Source organism: Dermacentor albipictus, chromosome 5 (genome assembly GCF_038994185.2).
Source record: "Dermacentor albipictus isolate Rhodes 1998 colony chromosome 5, USDA_Dalb.pri_finalv2, whole genome shotgun sequence".
NCBI lineage: Eukaryota > Metazoa > Arthropoda > Arachnida > Ixodida > Ixodidae > Dermacentor > Dermacentor albipictus.
In genome coordinates this window covers 6,219,926-6,247,308 of record NC_091825.1, presented here as the reverse complement: position 1 = coordinate 6,247,308, position 27,383 = coordinate 6,219,926, and the positions used below count along the sequence as shown (strand labels likewise).

At 45.7% G+C, this 27,383-nt stretch overlaps 1 protein-coding gene across 2 annotated transcripts in view; it reads right to left on the bottom strand.

Annotated features, from left to right (window-relative positions):
- Nucleotides 1–27,383, bottom strand: part of xmas (RRM_XMAS2 and SAC3_GANP domain-containing protein xmas) — a 580,140-nt gene that overhangs the window by 90,381 nt on the left and 462,376 nt on the right. For both annotated transcript variants that reach the window (XM_065450653.1, XM_065450654.1), the window contains 2 exons: nucleotides 26,008–26,160; nucleotides 11,733–11,847 (listed from right to left, as the gene is read on the bottom strand). In XM_065450653.1, the coding sequence (XP_065306725.1) occupies nucleotides 11,733–11,847; nucleotides 26,008–26,160 (268 nt within the window). The remainder of the gene's footprint in view (nucleotides 1–11,732; nucleotides 11,848–26,007; nucleotides 26,161–27,383) is intronic.

The window sequence follows — 27,383 nt, the reverse complement described above, 5'->3', positions numbered from 1 at the left end:
GCAATCCAGAAGAAACAAATCTTGTGGGAAAATTCGGACCTTACACCAGCCACATGAAAGTTTAAGTAATAAGCTTTCCCACTGTGTCTTGCAGTTCAAAATGATTACTCAAAAAAGCAAGAGACTTGTGGCAACCCTGAGTCAAGTATATTGAACTAAGAAACTCCCTCTTTGATTTCAGAGAATTAGACCAGGCACGTACGCAGGATTTTTTTTCGGGTGTGGGGGGGGGCAACCCAAGGTAACTTCTATGCAAAAGAGGGGGACGTACTTTACTAGTCCAAATGTGAACGTCCACCATTCGCCATAAAAACGCGTAAACCAAAGAAAGAGAAATGAAATAAGGTGTATTTTACAGGTACGCCCTGTGCGATACACCTCTCCTTTACTTGGCAAACAAGGAACTACGTCAACGGGACTTGCGCAGGAAAGAAGCGCAGGAAGAACACTGCCAAGGACAAGTAAAGAAGCCAAAGTGTAAAAATAAAGATTACTTTGGTAGAATACAATTTAAAAAAAAAAACAGCAGTTGGCAACCAAGGCACACAAACCGCACGGGGTTGTGTTACTTATCCAGCCAATCACAGATGCAAACAAAATTGTCGTTATGCTGCCTTTTCAAAATGGCGTCGCACTCGATACCTACGGAGTTTCCGCTGTTCTTGAAGACTCTTTTGATCGGCGGAAGAAATTAGGTGTGCAACAGACATGGACAAAGTGTCTAGGGTCTGAGCATTTCACTCTTCAAACGCCTGCGGTGCTGTTAATTTCACTGCTGAACCTGTTTTACTTATGAAACTTCACTGCCAACAAAAGTGAAACTTGACAAAAAAATAGTTGCAGCAAAGCAAGCATGTTATTTCAGTTCAGTAAATAATTAGGGTTTGGCCATTGCACATAATAGGCGAGGCAAAAGGTATAAAATTACGCGCCAATAATTTTATTTTTGTGGTTACCGCCTTATTTGAGTAACAGAAAAAGTTTGAAGTACAAATTATTTGCAAGATCCCGGAGGAACAATGGCTGGCGGTTATGAGGCTGTGGCTTCACTGCAGACTTAACCTGTATCGGACTAGAGTAGCATTCTTTGAATTAGCTCTGGAAGAACTATAGAGAAATATATATTTGCGGAACCGTCACAGTTCTTTTGGATCCCTCGTTTATGCTCTACCAGGTGCCACAAACGACTTGTATTGTTATTTGGGAAGTTACATAATGATACGTGGCTGCCAGTCCATCACAATTTCTTGGGGGCACAGGACGTGCGATTCTATACGTACTACGCCCACCGTGGAAGCTTAGAAAGACACAAAATCACAGCAGAGAAGTGGCTACGTCAAGCGGCTCGACTGATAACTGTAGAAGCTTCATTAAAACACACGAAATTGTTCTTCGCTTCCGGCGGCGTTTTCTCTACTTCCTCTTTAAATAAAAAAGATGTTGATTTATAAGTATTTTCATAAACAATGGTTAAATTTGTTAACTTTCGCTTTTTCTTCCTGTTTGGCTGTTGCCTCAGTTTCCGACAATGGATTCCTTAGTAGATCGCTTATTTCTCAACGCCTTGCGACTCCTGTTGCCAGTTAGCAATTTTGCACAAAAATTGCTCTACAATTAGGCAAAAAACCAGATGAGGTAACGAATGACATTCACGTTGCTTATGGATTTAACGATTATTGCAGGGTTTGATGATGGATGCTGTTTCGCACTGTTTTATTTTTCACCTTATCTAACCCATATCGCGGGTACATGGTTCGGAAAATCTGTCAGCGTCGCGCCGAGTCGTTACGCGAGGAAATAATGAAGCAAAAGGAAAAGTTAAACCCAACTGCCGTTTTCTCTGGCCGCAACTCGTTCCACATACAGACCAGCTGACCACGAACCGAATTCCTTTCTTGGTCCCTGGATCAGCCTAAACGAAGAAGGTTGCACTAACGAAGCAACAGCGAAGCGCGTGACCGTCGAAAAGATGGTGACAACTGAATGCATCTCGAGTTAATTGCGTGGGCACCGAATCGATGAGGAAACTGGCCTTCAGACCGCAAAAGATGCTGATAACTACTGCCATCCAAAAGGAGTGAAAAAAGGCAGCAAACTGTTGGCCACCGAATAGCTGTCAAGTTTCAACATTGATTTGGCGGCGCTATAGGAATGTGTGCGAGAAGTGGTGGCGTGGGCGGAGAGGGGGGGGAGGGGGGGTATACATAAATTTCAGGGGGGGGGGTGGGCCCGGGCCCCCCGGGCCCCCCCTTGGGTACGTGCCTGTCTTAGACAACCTGTGTGCTGCATACATAACCCTCCCATCCCATGCGGTGAGTAGTATACAACTCCTTTTACCAGCCTCATCATCCATATCTTGTTCACACTTTACTGACCACAAAGGCACACCTCGAACAAACCTCAACAACACCCAAGTTGCTCTATGCAACGGTTTCAGTCAGTGTTGTACACATTTCTCTAAAACAGCAACGAAAGCTTGTTCCTCGTTCTTTCCCAATCTTGAAATGAGTTCTTGTTACAAGTTTCTTTAATAAGAAAGGAACGCATTCCAGTTACACTTTGAACACTAGAATGTGTTCTTACATTAACATTACATTCAATTTGTTTATTTAAAATCTAGTAAAACCTGGATGTAACAAACTTCTTTGTAACAAATGCCTGGATTTAATGAATTTTTTTCATTCCCCAACACTGCTATCCCCATAAAAAACCCACATATTTCTGACCTCCACGTAACGAAGTAATTATGGCAATTGATCTTGCAACGAGTTTTCAATGCTCATCATTTATTAGACAGTTTTAGTTTAACATTTGCGTAATAGTGGGGTTAAGGGAAATAGTGTTACCATTCCGCAAACAAAATTTGCAGAAAGCAAGTTTTAGTATAGCGTGATAGCATAATTTAGGTGCAGGATCCTATTCCAATATGCTTTGAATATCGCATACATGGTCACCTAAGTGATTCTATTTGTGTGTGCGTCCGAAAAATGTGAGAGGCAGCGCAATAAAAGCCAGGAGCGCGTTGTATTCGCACTTTCCATGTCCTTCTATCCAGCACCGATCTCCGGCACATCCGTACAAGCTACCATAGCCTCCGAAATCTTCCAATCTCAGAGGCCACATACCGTCGTCGCACCCATCTCCTGATTTCACCGATAGGTAGCGCTGGCATCTCGAAAATGGAAATCTCTTTCGTTAGGCTTGAACGGGTTAGCAACAAGAAGCGATCTCTAAAGCTCTTCGAGTTGATCCATAATACTCTCTCGTTGAAGTGGCCTGAGACTAAGCGAAAGCCATTTACACAGTCATTTGCTACAAACAAAGTGAATTTTACAAAGACAATTCCAAATTCAGTTCAAAATGGGTGGCCAAGACCCCCGCCATGTTTCACGTAAACGACATAAAGCATGCAAAGATGGTAACATTAAATCTAAGAAAAAGCGCGTGTATGCTAAACGGTACGGGTTATTTAGGGTTCTGCACATGTGCATTTTGATCTCACTATTCCGCTGGTGCATATCTTAAAATCCTCGAATCTAAGCCGACCCTAGAGTTTGGTATCTGATTATCTGAAAATAACTATTGGCTTGGATTCGAATAAGTACAGTATATTTTTTTCAAGTTTCTACCAAAGAGCTAAGCGCAGCTAATGACAGTCAGCATGTTTTCTTAGATGGAACATTATATGCTGTTATATCATGATCTGCCATTTCTTCGTTTGACGAGTAATCAAGATCCACATTTTGCAAGATCATGATAGGCAGCGCACATTGCTCCACCTTGAGCTTTAACATTCTCTTATATTTATACGCAAACATTGAACATCACTAGAAGCTCATTATGTCGTCATGATAGTGATAATGAATATATGAGTACCTCATTTGAAATGGGGTGGCAGTATGTAGACTTTATTTTTTAGCTGCACCAACTTTTAAAAAATGCAATTACGCTAGCAATTATGCTATCTACCACAACTGATTAAAAAAAAAATGTGGTGCAGCTAAAGAAAACCTAGTATGTTATCAAGTTCGTTCTTTCAACTTTCTGATGTTTATATATTTAAGTAGCTTGACAACCGAACCTATATTTACTGTGTTTTGCTGGTGCACAAAAAGGGAAAGTGCATAGTGCGATGCATAGGCTATATGCAATCTTACGTCAGTGGAATGCGCGCAACTCATTCAGTGCATCATAATGAGTAGATCGTGTACCGAAGCTTAATGTAGGAAAATTACCTATGTGACGCTGACCTGCTTTATGATAAAACTACAAATCAGTGCATCATAACGAGTGTGATAGAGGTATTGAAAAATTGATTGTGCAGTGTACTGGCATTGATCTTATGCAAGTCCAGTCTACCCGATAATATGTTGAGGAATGGCAATAGGATACCCGATTATATTGTGGGAAAAAAATCTTGCATGTTAACAGAGGAAATCTGAAAGGAACGGCTAGTGGGAGAGGAAAAATTTACAATTAATCACCTGCAAATTTGCAGCGGCCCTATAGTGGAGCCACGAGGAGGAGTTAACTGATGTATAGAAGTGTCTTAGGATATAAATGAAAAGTTTAGCATCATATACAACTTACCTGCCAATATCTTGTATCTGTATGCCAAATACTTGTCGGCTCAGTATTTTGTACCTGTATCATGAAACATTTAGAAAGTATCTTTGCCCTACCCTTCCCGACAGGCTAGAGTAGGCGCTTCACCTGCACCCCCAGCATTACCGTGCACATTTTAACGACTTCGTTATAGTACTGAGGTTTAGCTTGTTATGTAGCTGACCAGTTTAAAGTTTAGTATTATTTGCAGCAGTTTCTTACAATGGTCACTCAGAGCTGTTCAACGAGTTCAAAAGGCTGTCAAAAGGCTGTCACCACTCTCTTGAGTGGTGATATCGAGCTTAACCCTGGACCCACTACGGGAACCTGGTCGACTAAATCTACTAAAAAAGCTCGCGCTTCTTTGGGCCATTCAAGCCGCTCTGCTAATTCGCCGAGGGCTTCTAATCCTACTGGAGAGCTGGTGGTTGAGGAAGCATTGTCGAACACCGATAATCCTGTGCTTGTACAACTTTTGACTGAAATATTGACTAACAATAAGGACATGGCTCGCGACATCGCAGAGATAAAAAGTTCTGTCTGTATCCGCTTCGAGGCACTTGAATCACGCATTTCTGCTGTTGAAACGGCATTGGCCACCGCTGCTTCACGGCCTGAAAATGGTCAGTTACATGTCGAAATAGGTGCACTGAAGCGTACAGTCACTGAGTTTACTGGAAAGAATGAGGATCTAGAAAATCGGTCTAGGCGGAACAACATTATTTTGCATGGCTTATTAGAAACTGTTGATAAAACTCACGGTTCCCTTCTTTCTAAAATATCTGAATTATTTCAACGGAGCCTTGGCATTCAATCTCCTCGCATCGAACGCCTCCATCATTTTCATCAACAGCTCGTGAAAACCATCCACACCCGGTAATTTTGAAAATGCTTGATTTTAATGACAAGCTTACTTTGCTGAAGAATGGTTTTAAGCTTACGGATTCCGGACTTAGGCTTTCAGATGACTTTTCTCCCAGAGTTCGTGGTATTTGGAAGAAACTATGGGAGGCGTCCAGTCAGCATTGCAACAATGGGTCTTCTGTTAAGATTAGGTTTGAGCATATTTTCATCGACAACATTTGGCATAACTGGTGAGATTCCACCAACTCTCTTGTAAAAATTTCTAATCGTCGCAACTTTTTTCAAGACAGCAAGTCCCGCATCACAGTCAGCAACAGGCTGACCTTCTTCTACAACCCAAAGAGATCTTACCACTATGAAACTCAACGCTAGAAGTATAGCTAATAAATTTCCCCTTTTTCTTGCCCTTGTTTTATCCTATTCACCTGAAATTATTGGTATCACCGAAACTTGGTTACATGCGGGTATTCATGACTCAGAGTTTACACCGCCAGGTTACGTCACCGTGCGAAATGATTGTCATAATCAAAGAGGTGGTGGTGTAGCATTGCTTTTTCGCTCGGACTTCAAATTCAACGTCCTCTTCTCTCCACTAGACATAGAATCAGTCTGCTGTAGGCTTTACTACGGTAAACAATTCTTAAACATATGCCTTTTCTATCGTCCCCCTAATAGTGCGCGGGAAACTCTAGACAACCTGCACCAACTTTTACTGCAAGAGAATTTAGCTTCCTCAAATTTCGTCTTACTGGGTGATTTTAATGCTCCCAGAATCAACTGGACGTTTCCCTCATTTTTTGATTACGGTAATATTGAATTCTCGTTATCTCTTGGCTTTGTGGGGATGCGCGACCCTCGCGCCTCCCCTGATGTTTTTCCCGCATAGCGCGTCTCCTGTAGTGCGGCTTCGCCGCACACGCGGCGGTCCGAGTGGTACAGGCGCAGTCCGAGAGATGGCGCTAGTGTTGCGCGGCTGCGAGGTTACCCTCGGCGGGAGTGAGAAGGCGCGCTCTCTGGGGTTCGAGCGAGCGAGACGTGCTGCACGTGCAGCAACGCTCCGCGCGCGCGCGGCGACCGATGCATCTGCGAGACCGCCTCGCGTGGCCGCCTTCGAACGCGCCACGATTCGCGTGACTATACACGCGAACGACCAGGCGTTGGGATCCAGCATGGGGCGAACATATTCGCTCGCTTCCGGTCGCGGTAAGTCGGACTTCTAGATTTGTCGCGCGCCCATCGGCATGTTTTGTGGATAGCAACTCGGCTAGCAGGCATTGATGTATGAAAGGTGCAATAAATGCCCTTGTGACTGTTTGCACTACTGTGTTGTCGTTCCTTTGTCCCAAGAGTACGGTGTGAGATATCCCACATCAGACCCGACAGCTTAAAGCAGGTTGTTCACAGTCCCACCCATGGTGATGCAGTACTGGATTTGATTTTTCTCAGCACTGATTTTGCCAAGACGGGTTACAAGTGCGAAATAATTGATGGTATCTCGGATCACAATGCTGTTTTCCTATCTGTAAACCGGCCGATCCATAACCAAAGTTTTACGCTGTCCACGTTTTGAGACATTTCCAGAGCTGATGACGTCCGTATCATAGATGAACTATCCAATAATTTCGACGCATTTTTGGCACTTGGACTATCTAGTGACGTTAATGCGCTTGTGGCGTGTTTCGAAAGCATTGTAAAATCACGTATATATCGATTCGTTCCTTTGAAAACTAAGAAAAAAAAGACAACAACCTTCCTTGGATGAACCGTGAACTGCTGCACTTATCGCGACAAGCTGGTAGACTTCGCACTAAACGCTCGAACAATCCTTAGGCATGCATTTTGTATGCTCAAGTAAAAAATGAACTCCAGGAAAAAACCACCTTGGCCCAAAATTTCTTCTATAATGTTCAGTTACCGAAACTGCTCAAGTCTAACCCCTGTAAATTCTGGCCTTTCATATCTCCTGGCTCTTCTTCTTGCACATCTTCTAAAATCAACAACAGTGTTGTTAACGATCCATTACAAATTTCAGAAGCGTTTAATACATATTTTGAGTCAGTGCTCGCCTCGGATGATTCCAGCCGTTCAACATTTACAACTACCGATTCATATGCAATTGATGATATCAACATTAGCCAAGAAGGTTTTTTGAATCTCATACTAAACTTAGACACTAAAGAACCAGCCGGCCCTGATGGAATTCCGAATTCCTTTTATGCGAAGCATACTACTAGAGCTCAACCCAGCTCCTCAGGCGCGGCGGTGTCGCCTTCAATACCACGTGACACCGTGACGTCACGACAGAGGAGAAACGGGGCTCCAACTCGTGCCGTCGCTCGCGGCGTCGCCTTCAAGGCTGACCACGTGACACCGTGACGTCATGACAGAGGAGAAACGGGGCTCCAACTCGCGGCGTCGCGGCGGTATATAAGCAGCTGCGCTTGCCTCTGCTAGACACTCACGAGGTGAGATGCCTCCTGGAGACAGAGCTGCTCGTTGGAATGAGAAGCGAAGGTTGCGTTGTGCTACAGAGACTGTTTCTAGGTGGCTTTGCTACGGCGCAGCGACTACGCGCCCCGCATCAAACGCAGTGAGCGTCGAGCAACGCAGCGTTCGGCGCGACAACGAAATGTGCACCTGAGCAGGCGCCGCACGCCTGAGCCGACGCCGACGACACCGGCTTTTCTGCGACACGAGCTCCTTAACGCTGTTGCGTTAAAATAAAGGCTAGTATGCTTCACATCCTGGGCTTAACCTTAGCTAAGCCACAGCCAGTTTTTTAGTACGATTCTCGCTATAGACGTCTAAATATCGGTTAATTATATGTCAGAAGTCCCTTAATAGTGGCGTTGTGCCTTCTTCCTGGAAAAGAGTCAAAGTAGTGCCTTTATATAAATCTGGTGACAGACAGCTTTCATCTAACTATAGGCCTATTCCTTTAACTGCAACCTCGTGTAAAATACTAGAACACATAATCTATAAGCACACAATACTGTTCCTTGAAAATAACCTATTGAACAGCTTTCAGCACGGCTTCAGGTGCGGTTTTAGTACTGTAACCCAGCTTACGGAGTTCACTCATGACCTTTCCCATTATATCGACTTAAATAATCAGATTGACATCATTTTCATTGACTTTAGCAAAGCTTTCGGCACAGTACTACACTCTAAATTGCTTTTGAAACTTTATAATATTCTAAATAACCGTCAATTGGTGTCTTGGATTTCCAGTTTTCTTTCTTTGCGTTCCCAATTCCTATGCTATGATTCTGCAGATTCGTCTGTAGTCGACGTCACCTCAGGAGTCCGACAGGGATCCGTACTTGGCCCTCTAATATTCTTATTGTTTATTAACGACCTTCCAGACCATGTTACTGCAAAGATACGCCTCTATGCAGATGATTGTGCTATGTACAACCCAGTTGACTCACTTCCTGATCATCAGTGCCTTAAAGATGCCTTTGTTTCATTTTGTGACTGGTGTGCTATTTGGAAAATCAGCATAAATTTTGATAAAACTTTTATAATGTCTTTCACTAACAGACACATTCCCATATGTTATGATTATATATGCAACGGTGTACCACTAACACGAGTTTTTCAATACAAATATTTAGGCGTCATTTTTACACCCACCTTGTCTTGGTCAAAACATACAGATTACATTTGTAGTAAAGCGTTAAAGAAACTTGGTTACGTACGCTGGACGTTGTCTGCTGCTCCGAGGGACACTAAATTAGTCGCATACAAAACACTGATTCGGCCAATTTTAGAATATGCTTTCTCCGTATGGAACCCATATAAACAATGTGAAATTAATTGTATTGAGTCGGTCCAGAGGAAGGCTATTCGTTTTGTTTACCGTCGCTTCAACCGAAACTTTTCACCGTCAGCTGCTCTTGCGGAATTAAACCTACAGTTTCTTTCTACTAGACGGCGGCACATAGAATCTCTGAAGATTTTCTATTCTTATTAGAACTCTCTTTGTCACCTATCAGATCCCTCCCTTTTAATGCCTGCTTGCCCGACTTCAACTAGAGCTTATCATGCCTCTAATTTCAGGCCACTCCATCCATGCACTAACACTTTCAAATACAGTTTTTCCCCCGCATGATTGAACAGAGGAACTTTTTACCTGCCGAAGTTCGATTGTTACCCATTTCTCAATTTTTAAATGCTATTGCTGATGTATAGTTCCTTCACATTTTTGTATTTCTATGTTCTCGTTTCTGCATATCATAATCAGTTTTCCTCGCATGTACACCCACTCCTGCCATAGCCCTAACGGGCTGCAGTATGTATTAAAAAAAGAAAAGGCTTTCCAGTGGTGGCAGGCATGCGATGCTACCTATGGTTCTTGCTCTACACAAACACAGATTGAAAAGTTCTATGGTGCTGATCAAGAGCAGGTTGCTGGCTATCTAAAGCAGAGTTGCGACTCATAGTATTTTGCAAACACAGACAGACATCTTCTTCATTCTGCATGAGTCCGTCGCAACACCAGAAATGCAAGCAAGGGAGCAGGCTGGGAATTGGCCTTCTGACAGTGATGTTATGTGGCCACATGTTTGCTGGAGTGCAGACCACATGGCCGAGGCATCTGCCAGGGCGTGCTGTGCCACTGGTTTGCCCCTCCTGCAACGTGGCTTGCCGAGGTCTCTGGCTGCCATGTTAGCTAGGCTACCCCATATTACTTCTGATCATTAAACATGCTGCATTAGTCGACTGAGTATCTCTGCTCAAGATCCAATACACACCACTACATGTTCCTCGGTTGCAGTGAGCTGGGCAAATTTGCTGACTTGAGTGGTACAGACACTGCTGCAGTCAACATTGCCATGAGGCGAGTTGTGACGGCAGTAACATACTGAGCTGGAAGCAGCAGGCTCAAACACATCTTGATTGCGAGACATCTTAGTTTCACCTGATTTCCCATCTTTGTGTGTTGCTTGTACACGGCATTGTCATGCAATGACTGGTCGCTTCTTGCAAATGACACTGTCCTGTTCGACGGTGCTGGTCAAGACACTACAAATTTTCACGAAACTTAACTGGCAGGCTAGATTTCAAGATCATAGCACACAAAACTAATGTTATATGGCCTATTCAAGCAGCGTCTATACCTGGAGTTGGAAAAGGAAATTTATGCACATATAGAAATAGGCTTGAGGGCTTTTGGCAGGCATTTCCAAGTCATGAATGGCAACTTACAGATGTCATCACTGATATTCTAGTCAAGATTAACAACCAAAGTGGAATTTAACTGTTCTCGTTATGCTTCGAACAGGTTACGCTGCTCGAGTAATTGATTGAGTCTTGAGGAGGGGAATCACAGCCGAGGGCAGAGAAGGTTTGGACACACCAATGACGTTAGAAAAGTATGGAGTCAGCTGATGCAGCATATGATAAGCCCGTAAATGTGCTGATGAATAAGTTACTACGCATTTCCAACCCTCTTTCCTGGTTTCCTGCTGTGCATGTTTTCAGCAGAACCTTGTAGATACGATCCTGTTTCGCACAATTTCCTGGCACTTGCGGTTCAGAACAGCTTTATTTTTTATTTTTTTATTTTGCCGGCTGATATGTGTCTGGAAAACACAGTCTATCAGTGCCAATGTTCAGTGCATGCCCAAACTGCAGTGGTACGATACCTTTTCCAGCTGCTAGATTCTTTGTGAACAACGCACACGCTTTCGAGAGCGGTAAGCACCAGCCACGGCAGCTACCCCCCGGTACCCGCCCACCTGTGTCACGCGAGAATACTGGCACGCATTCGGTTTCCTCTTTCAGTACCAATAAATCGGCATCTTAAAACACTGTGCAATAGAAAAACAACAATGCGTGACTTGGGCCGTTTGGGCCTCACCCGCTTGATGTGTGCTGGTGCCTTCTGGCACAACGGTTCTGTCCGAGTGGGCACATCATAAAAACTTCCTGCTAAAGTACCTAGCCCAAAGAAGCTGCTGACCCAGTCCGAATTTGAGGAGTGCAAACGTAAGGTCGCTAAAGCTGCAAGGATGACAATGCGCATCTTAGGCCACTTCAGCCCTGAAAGATCTACATGCCTAGACATCTCATGGTGCAACCATTCCGAATGCACAATGCTTCGCATTGTAAAGATGTCAACAACAGTAGAGGCATGCCTAATTTTTTACTGACTCAAAGCTTTTCCCAGTTAGCACATTTTTCCTTGTTTTTTCACGAAATGAATGAACGAGGTTCTACTTTATATACCAGTAAACCCACAACAGGAGATAACCCACTTGGATGTTTGATCTCTGGTGCAACCACGCTCAGTTCAAGGAGCCGCTCCGAGGCCACCACGGCTGCAAGGTGGTCCAGTGCACAGTTGTACAGCTTGATCATGTCGTTGGGGAACTGCAAGATATGCCAGTTGTTGGATGGTACAATATTTAGTCTCTACTTGTTAATGTTACTCAAGTATTATTGTGCACAGTGAATGGCAACAATACACATGGTGGTACATCCAAGGGATATGGTGCCTGTCACAGACAAATTGGATGCTGCCACGGGCTGCCTCAATAAGTTCTAAATATATAATTACTTGGACTAATTATATAGGCAAATAAAGCAATTACAGTAAAGTGTCGGTGAACAAAACTGCTGCCTAAATAGAACAACAGCCTTATGTTTGGTTGATTTTGTAAAAAGGCCAGGAAAAGCAAAACTGAGTGTCCAATCTTAGCAGCATTGCGATATGCATCAGTGTTGGCACCTTTCCATTTCAAGTTTTCTTGGCAAGGTGGCATTTGCTGGCTTTTCTTTGTGCCGTGGTTAGCATAGCTCGACCGTGGCTGTGGCTTGCTGTGGACTCTTGGTGTGTCGGTGAACTGCAAGTTTACTTCATTTTCCCATGGGGGCAAAGAAATGCCCGCAGAATACACTCACAAAAATCAAGGTTATCTATTACTTTGACAGTGGTAGCTTCACTCAAATCCCTATTCTCTATTGAATGACTTTTTTCTTCTTATAATTATTGTTATGGTTTCGTTTTCAATTGCCATTTGTTTAGTGGATGCAAAAGAACTTATTCACAGTGGCAGCTCAATGTTTGCCGTTATGCAGTGGTATACGTCGGTTCCTCGGGCATTGACAGCGACTGCGGAGCTGGTCCACCTCTTGCTACTGCTTGGTCTACACTCGTGACAATTAAGTTCTCTGCTACTAACTCTAGTTAGCAGTTGCTCGCACGTGGAAATTTTGCAAGAAAATGCTCAGATGTGTTACACCTGTCATCTGGCGTTGGCAATAAAGCATCTGCCTCTTTTAAAAGAGCATCTTGTGTACTCTTGAGCTCAATCTGTTGATACTGCTGATAAACAAAACTTATTTTCCTGCTTCCTTCAGGTTCCGTTTAACCCTTTAAGGATGAATGACATAAATATAGGGCGCAGCAAACAAGTCCAAAAATGGTCGATGCCGTATATTTACGCAGCCATCTGTACGTTTAAAAAGCGCGCCAATTTCCTTTTTCTTTTCTGTCATGTGCTGCCACTATGTGGGAATACTGGGAATTTCTTGCGCGCGCCTTCCTCTCTCGGTTTTCATTGTATTGTTTGTTTTAGAGCTAGTTTTCTCCTGTGCGTCTATATACTACCACTCGAGCATTGGCGCGCGGGCGGGCGGCGGTTTCAATTTTGTTCTGCGCATGGTTTCGGCTTCTTGCGCTTGCAAAACTGATGGCGATCTCATTACTAATGGCTTAAAGGGCGACCGCCTGTCTCTCGCTCGTTTAGTGCTCCCAGGGGTGTGCATAGAAGGATGGCGCCGTGCATGCGTTTTCGTTGCCTTTTTTTTTTGGACACTCACAAAAAACTAATTGCCTCTGGTTGTCGATAAGATGAAGGTTAGTGGAAGTTTGTCACACGTTTCGCTTTTTTGACGGGCACACAATTACAGTTTTCTTGAGTGCACGCACCTATGCAGTTCTATTACGTTGTGCATGTACATATTAGTGCAAGAGCAGGAACATTTGAGTCTTGCGAAATATTCTCGTGTGCGCATTTTCAGGGCCTTGAACTATGTGTATAACAATGCATCAAATTTTTTATTCTTATAAGTTTATTTCCTTTTTTATTGTAGTTATTCATAAATGAAGAGTACATATATACCAACACAAAATATATTTTTTTCTCACTTTACAGTCACCCTAGAAAAATTACGGTAATTTTTTTTTTTTTTCAAATAGGTCCCTCAGAAGAATTGGAATATGCAATAAAAAAATCTACCCTGGATGGTCGCATATGGCGAAAGAAATCGACCCTCAAAGGGTTCAAGAGTTCCAAAGACTTACAGCTACGGTCCTACACTGCCATGCTTTGAGCCAATCAGAGATGACTAAAATTCACCCAGTGTTCCCAACTGCAGTGGCTGGACAGAAATGTTTATTGCCAATCATGACAACTTGTCATCAGTTTTAATTATTACTTGAATCTCATTTTTCAATAAGTTCTTCCAGAAAAAAAGTGTGCATCAGAGTCTAATAAATATGCATGCAGTAAAATTAACAAAAAGCATGGCATTTAGATGGCAGTACTAAATCGTACGGGTCACATCACAAAGCAGGCATCACAAAGCAGGCATATCCGATTATCATTGCACAAAATCAACAAGAACACCAGTTCAACCAGCTAACACTGATAAATACTTGCTTGAAAAGGAAAATTTTCATCCACCCGAATGCAGCACGAAGCTACATAGAAAGCTCAAAGGGGTTTCTGAGAAAGAAAGCTTTGCAGTTGAGGAAAAAATTAGTTGTCTGGGACACAGTCGAAACCCGTGGTAACGAAATCCCGAGGGAACGAAATTCTCGCCGCAACAAAATATTTTCAGATCCCCGGCGAACAGGCATAGGAGCCAATGCATTTCCTATCTCGCGACAACGAAACTTTTTTCTATAGCAATCCCTCATCAACGAAATTTTCTGAAACGACAGTCCGCAAATAATCTACTCATGTAACACTAGTTGTGTCTGGAAACTGCTTAAATGCATGCGTTGTGCGCTTAAATTGCATTAACTACCGCCACAGCACACTTGTGTGGCTGCAGCCATCATTGTTTACAATTAAAAAAGCCTCGCACCACCTCTCGTGACAGACGACAGCGATGATGATGATGGTGGTCGTTCGCCCGTCGCAACGGGTGACTGCGCAGTGTCCGGGCCAAAAATGCAATTAGCATTTAAATGATACAAATAAAGAAAGACAAGAACCGTAGGCGATCTCGCAGTGAGCACATTTTATTTAATCCTGTGTGCCATTACAGCTTGTGCTAAATGCGGAGCGAAACGCCTGCGTGCGTGGCAGCCAAATCGACATCTACTACACGTGAAGGCTCCGATAACCCGGATGGCGCTTTAGTATCAGTGGGCTTTGTGTACCGCCGCACATGGTCGTGTGCTCAGTGTCGTTGGTGCTAGAGTGCGTCAATTGTGTGTCTCTGTGCCAATCGGACCATTTGCTTTGACAGCCTGCTAAGATGCTGCCTCCAGCTAAAAAGAGGAAATTTATGACACTGCAGGATAAGGCTGCAATTATTTCCCAAGCTGAAAAGGGCAGGAAGAAAATGGATATCGCCGAAGAATTTGGAATTGCGTGCAGTTCGATATCGACGATTCTGAAAAACAAGGCCTCCATTCTCGGCGCGCTCGGGAATGGTGTGAGTACGAAAAACAAAACGGTGAGCGCTGCGGATTTTCCAGACGTTGACAAGGCGGTGTTTGCATGGTTTTGTGAACAGCGTGCCAACAAAGTGCCGCTGTCTGGCAGAGTTCTTCAGCAGGAAGCGCTGGACTTCGCATGCATTCTTGGGCATGCTGATTTTAAGGCTAGCCCTGGCTGGTTGAGCAGTTTCAAAGCCCGCCACGACATAGTGGCCAAAGTCATCCGGGGAGGCAGCAGCCGTGGACCCTTTGACAACGTTGTCGTGGCTGCTGACCAACAAAGAAGTATTGGACCAGTACAAGCCCTTGGACATTTACAACGCAGATGAGACGGCCTTATTCTACGAGATTCTGTCATCGAAGATCCTGGACTTAAAAGGCCAAAAATGCCGCGGGGGGAAACACAGCAAGCGGCGTGTAACAATTTTGTTGTGCACTAACATAGATGGCACAGAGAAACGGCCACTGCTTGTAATCGGCAGAAGTAAGAAGACCCGCTGCTTCAAGGGAAATCGTCGGCTGCCCGTACAGTACACCGCGAACCTGAAGGCATGGATGACCCGGGCCATATTTGGCAGCTGGCTCGAGGCCTTCGATACGGCCATGCGTAAGGCAGGCAGATCGGTCTGCCTTTTTTTGGACAATTGCAGTGCCCATCATGTCGATGATGTGGAACTGGGAAACATGCGCTAGGTTTTTTTTCCACCGAACTGCACTTCCATGCTGCAGCCGCTTGATCAAGGTGTCATTCGTAGCGTCAAGTGTGCCTACAAGGAGAGGCTGATTCAGCGTCTGCTGCTGAACCTCCAGTTGAAGCGTCCCACCGTAGTGGACATGTTCATGGCGCTTGAGATGATGGCTGCCGCATAGGTTGCGACGTCGCCAGCCGTGATAGCTAATTGTTTTAATCATGCTGGCTTCATTGCCACTCGGCAAGCATCATGCACTGATCCAGTGGCATCGCAAGAAGATTCATCTGAAGGTGCACTAGTTGACAGTGCTGACGGCGCAGTGCCACCATCGCTGACCCACGCATGAGATGAACTTTCTGCCGTGACAGATGGTGTTCCGGATGGCCTCAGCATCGATGAGTTCGTTCGTGTGGATGAAAGTGTTGTCGTCCATTAAGAGATGACTGATGAGGTCATCATAAGTAGCGTTTGCCAAGGTGCCGACGACGCCGACGACCACCAGACACCAAATCAAGAGAGGACTGCGAACCCGCGGGATGTGTTGAATGCCTTCGATGTAATTCGATCATTTTTCGGTGAGCATGATGACGATGTGGCAATGGACCACTTCTTGCAGTGCGAGTCGAGAGCAGTAAAATTGCTGCAAGGCAAGGCTCGGCAAAGTAAGCTGACTGACTTTTGGCAATAATTTTTTTTTTTTTGCAAGCCAATTTCCTTCCCTATCTTTTCTGCCTCATTCTCGCGCTAACGAAATTTCCACGAAAGCGAAATGTTCTGCGTTTTCCGGCGATTTCGTTATTGCGGGTTTCGACTGTATATACTTTCCGTATGCCAGTACATGGTGCCTCCCATGCCCAGGGTCCACAGCACTGCTCAGCTATTGTGCTGAACTTAAAGGGACCCTGAAACGATTTTGACGATTTTCTACAAACATACGGAGTCGTTAGAGTAGGTCCTTCTGATCATTAATTGACACATATAAGTGCTCCGTGTAAAGCGTGTAATTTATTATAAGGTTTTAAAAATGCACATCGCTGCCGATCGCAGCACGCTGCTCGGCGGAGTTTTAAGCCGCCCCTACCCATATGACGGCAATCACCCATATGACGTCAGTGGGGTGAGCTATCCGATTGGCTGACCAGGGCGTGTGATCGATAATTTTTCCAGCTTTATGGTAAACAATGATCTTTGTAATAGTTGGAATGTTAGTTCATTTGTTTTTATAAAAAGAAAGTAACATAAAGAGAATGCACAAGAACAATTTTTTCAGTACACTTAAGTACTTCCGGCACACAGCAAGCGTCGTCTGCTTGTGTTACACGTACTCCATTTTGACGAGAGCTCCGTGGTCAGAGTCAGTCTCAGTCTTTTCACGAGCACTATATTCGACTTTGTTGCCTTGTGAACTGCGAACCTAGCGACTGGCAATATGTCAAGCTGCGACATCGTGTCCCTCTGCAAGGCAGCATACGAGCGAACTGGCTGCTGCGCATCGGACTGCCGCTATCTGATAGGCGCCAGGATTTGCGCGTTTGTGGCCGTCACTTTACAGCGGAAGATTACTGACGCAATAGCGTTTCGCAAGCCCGGTATTAAGGCAAACACAAGCGCAAGGGGACAGGGTCTGGCCGCTTGACTGTGCCGGGAGGAGCCATGAGATGAGCAGAAAGGTAAATGTGAATGGTCTGCACGGTGCAGCCACCTGGTGGCACAGAGCTCAACCATACACAGTAGCAGCAACGAGGTGCATTCTTCTTTGCTGCTGGTGTGTATTTTTCGCAGGAGTGTAATCATCAACACGTTGTTCTTATAAATGTTTAAAATGTTTTACACTTGGTTAGAGCAATATTAGCGCTTCGTTTGACTGGTTAAGCGCTGCGCCAACAAGTGTCTGGACCGTGCAGACCGATCAGGCTGCTCACGTATGTCTACTCTGAAGTTCCTTCATCAGCTTGAGTTTATGCCTCCAGTCATTTGCCGAAATGACCAGCTTGCCTGTGGCTACCGGAATACCGGACACCTTCGGCGCTACGACAGAATGCTCGCAACGCACGCTGCTTCGATGGCTCTCGGTCGACGGCCAAGCAGCCAGCGGAGAGGTCTCGCGCGGGAGGAGGCGTGCTCCAACAACCGGAAATGGACGATGTGACGTCGCATCGTGACGCAGGACCAGTGAAGGCGGAGCTTAGCGCCGCTTGCTCGGCGAGCGAGTTGAGGAGGAAAGGCATGGCTAGGGAGGAGGGTAACTTCTAATCGCTAGTTACTCCATTAATACGTAACGCTTCACTTAAATTGTGGTGCGAATGTTCTACTTAAGCTGTACCCTATGTGCCTACAAAATTTGTCCGAACCGTTTCAGGGGCCCTTTAACAGTCAAGTTTAGTAAACAAGACCTCGTTCTCCTTAGTCCAGATTCATCATCATCATCAGCCTACTTTATGTCCACTGCAGAACAAAGGCCTGTCTCTGTGATCTCCAATTAGACCTGTCTTGCGCCAATCGATTCCAACAAGTGCCCACAAATTTCCTAATTTCATCGCTCCACCTAGTCTTCTGCCGTCCTCGACTGCATTTCCCCTTCTCTTGGTATCCATTCTGTAACCCTGATGGTCCAACGGTTGTCTAACCTGCGCGTTACATGGCCTGCCCAGCTCCATTAATGTCAATTAAAATATTGGCTATACCCGTTTGCTTTCTGATCCAAACCGCTCTCTGTCTCTTAACGTTTTCTTAACATGTTTCATGCTGAACTCTGCAGGTTAGTAAAATGGTGCGACTACCCGTCATCAGCTGTGGAAGAACGCTTAGTTCGCGACAGGTTCATTGTCGGGTTGCAAGATTCGCATCTTTCAGAGCTGCTGTGCCGCTCCCTGAAGCTCGCTCTCAAAGAAACTTGGATGCAAGCTCATCAGTCCGAAGACGCCGATAAGGAATGCTCACTTGCACGGGCTACTTCGCAAGCCACGGTCAACTGCAACAGCTCGAAAGTTCCCTTTGCGATAGTGTGTCAACGCCAGAGCAGCTCACTCAATGGACGCAAAGTCGGAACTCTGCCATCGTAAAGCTGCAGTTTGTTCCTTCTGTGGTTACATGTTTTACGCATGCTCGAGTGCCCAGCACGAAACTCGGTCTGCAATTTTTGTGGCAAGAAAGGTCATTTCGCTGAAGTCTGTCATTCCATAAAGTCGAAGCACGCCAAACTCAGTGCCATCGAGCTGCATGCTCTGGAGTCACCTGTCAAAGCCAAGTTTGTGGATGTCACAGTCGACCATTACAGAACTAAATTCAATATAGACTCGGGAGCTGAGGTTTCTGCAGTCCTAAGTGACTTGCCTGGAGTTCCAGCCAAGCTTGAAAAGGTTGATGCCGTCTTGACAGAACCTGGAGGCCAACCTTTCTGAGTATGGGGCTTGTATCTGGCACGTCTATTTTGGCAACAAAAGACAAGCTCTCAGCGTCTTTACATCATTGAATCCCTTTCTGTACCATTACTGGGTCTACTGGCTATCCAGGCCCTTGAGGTCGTCAAATTCCTTGGTGCCGTGAACACTGCCGAGCCGATGCTTCATACCAAACTGTTCTGTGGCCTCGGCATATTTCGAGACAAGTACACAATTCGCTTAAAGCAAGATGCTGTAAACACCTGTGTACTGACTTAGGTGCACAGTAAAGAACCCCAGGTGGTCCAAATTTCCGGAGTCCCCCACTATGGCGTGCCTCATAATGAGATTGTGGTTGTGGCACGTAAAACCCCATAATTAAAAATTTTTTTAAGATGCTGCACCATTCTCACTCAGTGCCCCTCGACGGATACCTATTTTGCTGCATAAAGTCATTCGGCAAGAACTGGAGAAACTTGAAGGCGACGGAATCATTTGTCGTATTGGGGTCATTCCATGCCAAACGTCCCGACCCCAAAAGTGACCATTGCTGAAGTTCCTGAAAAAAATTGGGCTAGATGACCTTTGTGTGAATAGATTTCGCCGAAGTATTTTCGTCTAAAAAAAATGTGTGATCCCGTGATCGCTCTTTGAAATTTCTGGGAAGAAGCAAAAGTTGGTTGGAGGTGATTTTTTTTTATTCAAGTCTGAAAGTAGGTACAATAATAAACTTTATTTTAGAACATTGTACTGGCATCCTTCTTTCGTATAACGTTATAATTGAATGAATTTTAGAATTTTCCGAATTTATGTGGCTCAGTAAAAAAGCAAAAAAAGTTGCGTTTTCAGACATTTCTTGCATAAACTGCGTTGACTTTTCAGCTGCAATGATTTTTCTTATTGCCTTTTGCTATATTGTATGTTAAAAATAATTCCCAATTATTAAGAAATTTATTTTTTGAGAAAAATACCTCCGAATTTGGAAAAAAATTACTTTTTGCCGAGATTCAGGACACATTTAAGCATTAAGGCCCTCCAGATAAAAATACGTCAGATAGGTCAATATATGCACCAGTCTCTTAGCTTGTGATATAGAAAGTTTCATTCGAGTAAATTTTGTTTGAAGCGAAAAAAAATTTTTTTAATTCAGCAATCCATGTCATTAGTAGCCACTGCTGAGCTCGGTCTCACTGCACGATGCATATGAGCCACCAGAGAGTTTTTGGGCTCACATATGCACTCCGGCTCTTCGCCGAAAAAACGTTGACTGTGTCGGCTATGTCGCTTGACGTCAGTCTAAACACATTGTAAATAGCCTGTTTTTGTCAGTTCACCTCTTGTCATTTTTGTGGCTCGGGGCTGTCAGGTTGGCGAACACGGCATCGAAGTGGGTGTTTTGCAATAACAGTTAATGGCTAACTTTGCCTCCTGCAGAGCGGGAGGCAACACGGCCGCTTCTTTTCTGCTGTTCCGCACCAGAATGAAGACGGCTGTGGACCAGGCCACAGTCGCTCACAGCTGGAGATTAGAGCCTGATTCAACTTCTCGGTTGCCTTCCGTTTTTTCGTTCACCCATGTTCAACCCTTCACACATGAACCTTTACAGGCAAATGAAAGACTCCATAGCATCCATGCCCGCTTCTTTACTTCGACTTCTTTGGTATTTGAGTATGAGGTGATACCAACCTGAAGAGTTGAAACCGTCACTGGTTTGAAGTGGTGGAATAATCGCGTTCCTTTAACACCGGTTGCTGTGCTGAATCTCAAACCAAGCGTGTTAAAAATTTGGGATGCAACTTGCAAAAGATGTACAGCAACAACATAGATAAAAGTAGGCAGGTAAGTTCATGGATGTTCAAAAAGTGCAAGTTAGAATTTTTGATGTTTGTAATTGTACTTTAGCTGAAGTTACGAAATTCTAATGTTGCAGCTTTACAAATGTGAATTCTTGTCGGCGATTTCTACAGGACTTCCAAGATATTTAATTGCCCTAAGACACTCCATCATAGTTTTTGTGCACTCCGACTCGTCAGCATTCAAGCAAAAAAAGGGATGACAACAATTGAATGAGTAGAAGGGTAATAATTCAGATACCAAAATTTGACACTTTAGAAAAGCTTTACAGTCGCCGACCGTTTATTCAGACCTCACGGGGACTGCGGAAATGTCCGAATAAACAGGTGTCCGAAAAAGCAGATTAAGAAAAAAAAAAAGAAATCCTTAATTTCCAAGCACTTATTCTGGCTCGGCAGTAGGCTTGAAGAAATCGTGAATGCGCCGTTGCATGCTGTTCCGTTTGCATGCAATCAGATAAGCCTGAATCTCAGAGAGGGTCCTACGGTCACTATAGGTGGCTGAAAGCACAGTCACTGCTTGTACCCGCTCTGCATGCGATGGCAGTGTAGCACATGGTGCATCATCTTCCGACTCATTGTCTGGTGGTGCAGCAGAAACCTGATGTATGATCTCGCCGTCGTCGAGTTCTGTGCATGTCAGTACAGCAGTGTCAGCACTTGTGAAACTCAAATGAGACGGTGTCCGGAATCGCAATGTAACCACTGCGCAGGTCTCGGCAGAACATTTTCGGCGTCAGCAAGGAGCACATCGATAGGTGACAAATTATAGGCCTCCCAGCACCTGCTTGCCGGCATTCCCCAGCGCTGTCTGCGCAGGCACTGTTGGCGCCATTAGACAATTGACGCGATGTTTCCATATGCCACGTTGGATCCCCGCAACCTTGACACAGCACACAAAGCAAACATCACCATGCCGTCATGCCGACACCAGTCGCACAAACGAAAAACGTGGCCTACTCACAGCGTCGTGCACGAAGAAACAAATCAGCTGCTGGATTGTCTTGACATATGGCTTACTAAGCTGAGCCCGGAACTGCTGCAGCCACGAACCTGGCAGAAATGATGATGATGACCGGGGATTTGCAGTAGCGCCACTTCGTGGGGCAGCAAGGAGGCTTCATTCAATACCAAGATGGCATTCAGCAAGTCGAACCATTCAGCAGTCAGTCAGTGCATGGTGCTCTCGAGCGAGTTGGCTCAAGGACTGTGCGAAAAATCAGACTAGAGGTTGCAAGGTGTCTGAACTTTCGGCAGTTGTTATACATTATGGTCTATGGGGAGAATGGTAGTGCCACAAAGCAGACCGAATAATCGAGCATGCCCGAATTTTTGGAGTCCGAAAAATTAGTCGGCGACTGTATTTGAGAAAAAATGAAAAACTAAACAAACTGGGAACATATAAATTTCAAGCTTCAAAACCGAAAATAATTACACAGTTACAAACACACAAACTGTTTCCACCAATGTTGACATTAGGCTCGTAACAGGATCTGGAATGCACCCACACGAACCCACGTAGAGTTGCGATCAATTTGAAGGTGATCGCTCGAGCGGCGATTAAAACTAGGAGCAGCGCTACATTACGTCATCGCCGTCAGTCGAGAGGGAAGCATCAGATAGCTCCCCTCTCTCTTTTTTACTGTTCCTTGAGCAGCTGTCACCCCCATCACCCTTCACGAGACAACCTGCGAATTCATTTTGATTACCTTATCAGCTTTTGCACAGAGGCGTCATTGTTAGCCAAGATTTGCATGAAACATCGACGCACACACATCATTGCCATGAAAGGGAAACAAACAAAAATGTTGCGAGTTAGTCTTGGGGGTGACGGTTGCAGCCTGGAAGAGCATAAAAGGGGAAGAAGGCAGCGAATTTTTATCTTCGCAGTTCCGAAATCGGCCGCTATGCTGCTTAGAAGGCCCGCCGGTCGATGCTTGTGCGATCACCTTCAAATTGATCGCGACTGTACATGTGAGAGGAGCAGGAATAGCCATACGTACATCGTCAGCACTCTCCGAAGTAAAACTATATGCGAGCACAAAGGGCAATGGTTAGCTTCGCTTTTGCATTATTGCTGAGGCTGTAGGAGATGGCATAGCGCTGCAACTTATATCCGGCACGATCTTATGATCGGCTCATCTAAACTGACAACCGCCTCCTCTTTCTTGTGCTTGCACTTTGCTTTCCGTGGACGTGTGTCCAGTTTTAAGCCCTCTCCCCCTTTTTTTAGAGGGGCTGTCATGCGTAAGAGGCATGCGGTGCAGAAAGGAAGAAGAGGACGATTTGCACGTATCAGTCCAAACGGCACAAGCACTCGAGGTGCATGACCCAAGCTGTGATCGAGGGAAAAGCGGCGCCGAGCTGGCATTATCGACGTGGCTCTGGGCCGAGAAGATTGTAGCATCAGCATTGCACTGGCGACGGGAGCCACGGAAGTTTAGTTAAGTCCGTGACACTGGTGGTCCAGGGTGTGGCTGTCGACCAAGCTGTGATCGAGGGAAAAGCGGCGCCGAGCTGGCATTATCGACGTGGCTCTGGGCCAAGAAGATTGTAGCATCAGCATTACACTGGCGACGGGAGCCACGGAAGTTTAGTTAAGTCCGTGACACTGGTGGTCCAGGGTGTGGCTGTCGACCAAGCTGTGATCGAGGGAAAAGCGGCGCCGAGCTGGCATTATCGACGTGGCTCTGGGCCAAGAAGATTGTAGCATCAGCATTGCACTGGCGACGGGAGCCACGGAAGTTTAGTTAAGTCCGTGACACTGGTGGTCCAGGGTGTGGCTGTCGACCAAGCTGTGATCGAGGGAAAAGCGGCGCCGAGCTGGCATTATCGACGTGGCTCTGGGCCAAGAAGATTGTAGCATCAGCATTACACTGGCGACGGGAGCCACGGAAGTTTAGTTAAGTCCGTGACACTGGTGGTCCAGGGTGTGGCTGTCGACCAAGCTGTGATCGAGGGAAAAGCGGCGCCGAGCTGGCATTATCGACGTGGCTCTGGGCCAAGAAGATTGTAGCATCAGCATTGCACTGGCGACGGGAGCCACGGAAGTTTAGTTAAGTCCGTGACACTGGTGGTCCAGGGTGTGGCTGTCGACCAAGCTGTGATCGAGGGAAAAGCGGCGCCGAGCTGGCATTATCGACGTGGCTCTGGGCCAAGAAGATTGTAGCATCAGCATTGCACTGGCGACGGGAGCCACGGAAGTTTAGTTAAGTCCGTGACACTGGTGGTCCAGGGTGTGGCTGTCGACCAAGCTGTGATCGAGGGAAAAGCGGCGCCGAGCTGGCATTATCGACGTGGCTCTGGGCCAAGAAGATTGTAGCATCAGCATTACACTGGCGACGGGAGCCACGGAAGTTTAGTTAAGTCCGTGACACTGGTGGTCCAGGGTGTGGCTGTCGACCAAGCTGTGATCGAGGGAAAAGCGGCGCCGAGCTGGCATTATCGACGTGGCTCTGGGCCAAGAAGATTGTAGCATCAGCATTGCACTGGCGACGGGAGCCACGGAAGTTTAGTTAAGTCCGTGACACTGGTGGTCCAGGGTGTGGCTGTCGACCAAGCTGTGATCGAGGGAAAAGCGGCGCCGAGCTGGCATTATCGACGTGGCTCTGGGCCAAGAAGATTGTAGCATCAGCATTGCACTGGCGACGGGAGCCACGGAAGTTTAGTTAAGTCCGTGACACTGGTGGTCCAGGGTGTGGCTGTCGACCTTGGCGTCACTCGAGCTAGGCTCCTTGGACCTGCTGCAGCCTCTCACGGTAGTGCCGTGCACTCCAGGAAGGATCCCCCTTTCAGAGGCAGACCAGCACATACAATAGTCCCCGGGGCGTCTCGAGGGCATTTGAAGAAGAAGTAGCAGGGGGACTCAGAGTTAGGCTTAACCGGTGTGGCCGGGATGGCACGTCACCAACTGTGTTCGGAACATCGGCATCAGAGATGGGCGAGTTGAGTGGCCAACACCAAGGTAGCAACGTTTACGGAGCTGACCAGAACACCGACTATGGTGAAGATCCAACACACATCACACACGGAAGATACGTGCGACGACAAAAGTCTGTAAGAACGCTCCTTTCTGATAGAGTTGCAGCCATAGGCTAGGGTTGCCCGACTTTCGCACAGAAAACGCCGAGGACTATCGTAGATAAGGATAAGGACACGTTTGGGTTACATAAGTGTTAACATTCCTTCATTGGGCTTTGTTTTGAGTTATTGAGTTTTTAGTGTAATCAAAGCTTGTCTGCTGTGCCACTCTGCGTCTCCCAACTCCATCCTGCGTAACATCCGCACACCCCGAGATCGGTGACACACGACAGGGTCGATTCGCCGATAATGTTCACAATATGATCAACAAACGGCGGATCAACGGTTTTCGCAGCAGGCCCACTGGCAGGCCTAGCAGACGAGCTAGGGCACTAGTTGCCATAGGAACAGCCAATCGAAGGGCCGCATGCATTGCGAGCTTCATCAGACTGGGCCCTGCTTGTTTCACATTTGAGTGTTTTCAATGCAGCCATAATTGGCGAGGATGCGGGGTACCTAAGGGTGGAACTCTGAGCTTTAGAACGATACCAAGATTGTGGTGCTAAGCAGTGGGAAAGATGAAAAATAGCTCAGTGAGCCCCAGTGTTTCTGCGCGATTGGGCTCCCTTATCGCTGTCCACGCCAACAAAATAATTTTTTTCAGACCCTTACGTGCGTTTTTAAGCAAATCATTTTGATACCCCATAGATTAAGCATTAGACATGCCAAAACAAGTGGTTCCCATAAATTAAATTTTTTTACCACTATTTTCGGTTTTTAAGACCTGTGTCCTTCAAATTCTGCAGAGTGACTTGTTCTGAGAAAAAAAAATTTGCCAACAGATTTTTCAGATTGCACATTAATGCTTTTCCTTCACCCACTGGCCAGAGGTGTGACTGAACAAGGCTTACCTGCCAACGCAACCGATGTTGGGTCAGGTCACTGTTGATGGTATCGAAGACCAGCTGGTAAACGCCTGTCCTGATGAAGTCTCTCAGCAGGCTGGTTTGCAGCGGAGGAGGCACAGCACGGAACTGTGAACACCACCACACTGCCTCCTCCAGCTAGAACACCAACGGAGTGATTACATCACAGTGTGCTTGTACTACATACCATAATATCAATCTTTAGACTCCGGTTATTACAAGTTTGCAGGTTATTTCAATCCTGCAAAATAAAACAGCCATGCATTTGGGAGTAAGCTGCCTAGTGAAACTAGAAGGAACAGAAGAAAGTATTCCCAATTGTCGTTTCAGACACACAAATCAGGACCGATTGCTTTATTTGAAAAAGCATTGGTGCCTGCATTCACAAAAAAAAGCTATTATGCTAAAATTGTTCATGAGAGTAAGTGGCAACATATTATGATGGAGGCGAGATGCAGGCTGGGTAGACCATAAATATGATCACTTGGCGCAAACAAGGAAGGAGGGAAAGGAACAAGAGGAGCGCCAACTTTCGACTGTTTATTCTCTATTGTATAACATGCAATACATACATGTAGGCGAATGTGTGCCATACAAAAATAGCTTCAATCGCGCAACACCCTAATCAGAGCCTGCTATCAAAGAACCTTCTTTCTGCATGCAAAAGTAAAACTGATGCGTCGCTAATACAAGATGAACCTCGCTCCTTAAATGAAAAGACTAACAATTCACATGCTATGGTGTCCCTGCTTCTTGCAATAATCTGTATCCTGTCCAGTCATGGCTCACATGAGTGTGAATTGCAGTGCTTAGACAAATGTGCTCTGTCATTACCTTTCAGTGACAGTTCATGTTCCCGCAAACGCTCATTGACGCATCGCCCAGACTGGCTGACATATGTCTTACTGCAAGACAGCGGAAACTCATACACGACTTCAGTAGCACATATTGCGTACAGCTTGGCGTGTACTTTACAACAGCCATGTTTCTTGCTCCCATCGAAAAGAATGCGAGGACAACAGCTGGACGACCTTGCGTGGTGCAGAAAATACTGTCACAGTCGGCAATGTGGGAAGAGGACGCTGATGGTGGTCTTGGAGACGACGAAGAAGAGTTTAGTGTTACCGTTGCTCTACCCTTGCTAGCTCAGCCACTAAAAGTCATCTGTGAATAGACGCATGCTTCTTCCTTCCCGTAACATCATTGGTGGGGGTGCTGGGTAAACACTTGCGCAGGATGGAGCTCCGCAGCGAACGTAACCTGGACGCCATGTCATCCGAGGGAGAGAGTTCAACCACGGCCCCGTCGTCGCCACCGACAGTCATCATGGCCCAGCCTCGCGAGCCTGGCATGTTTTCTGG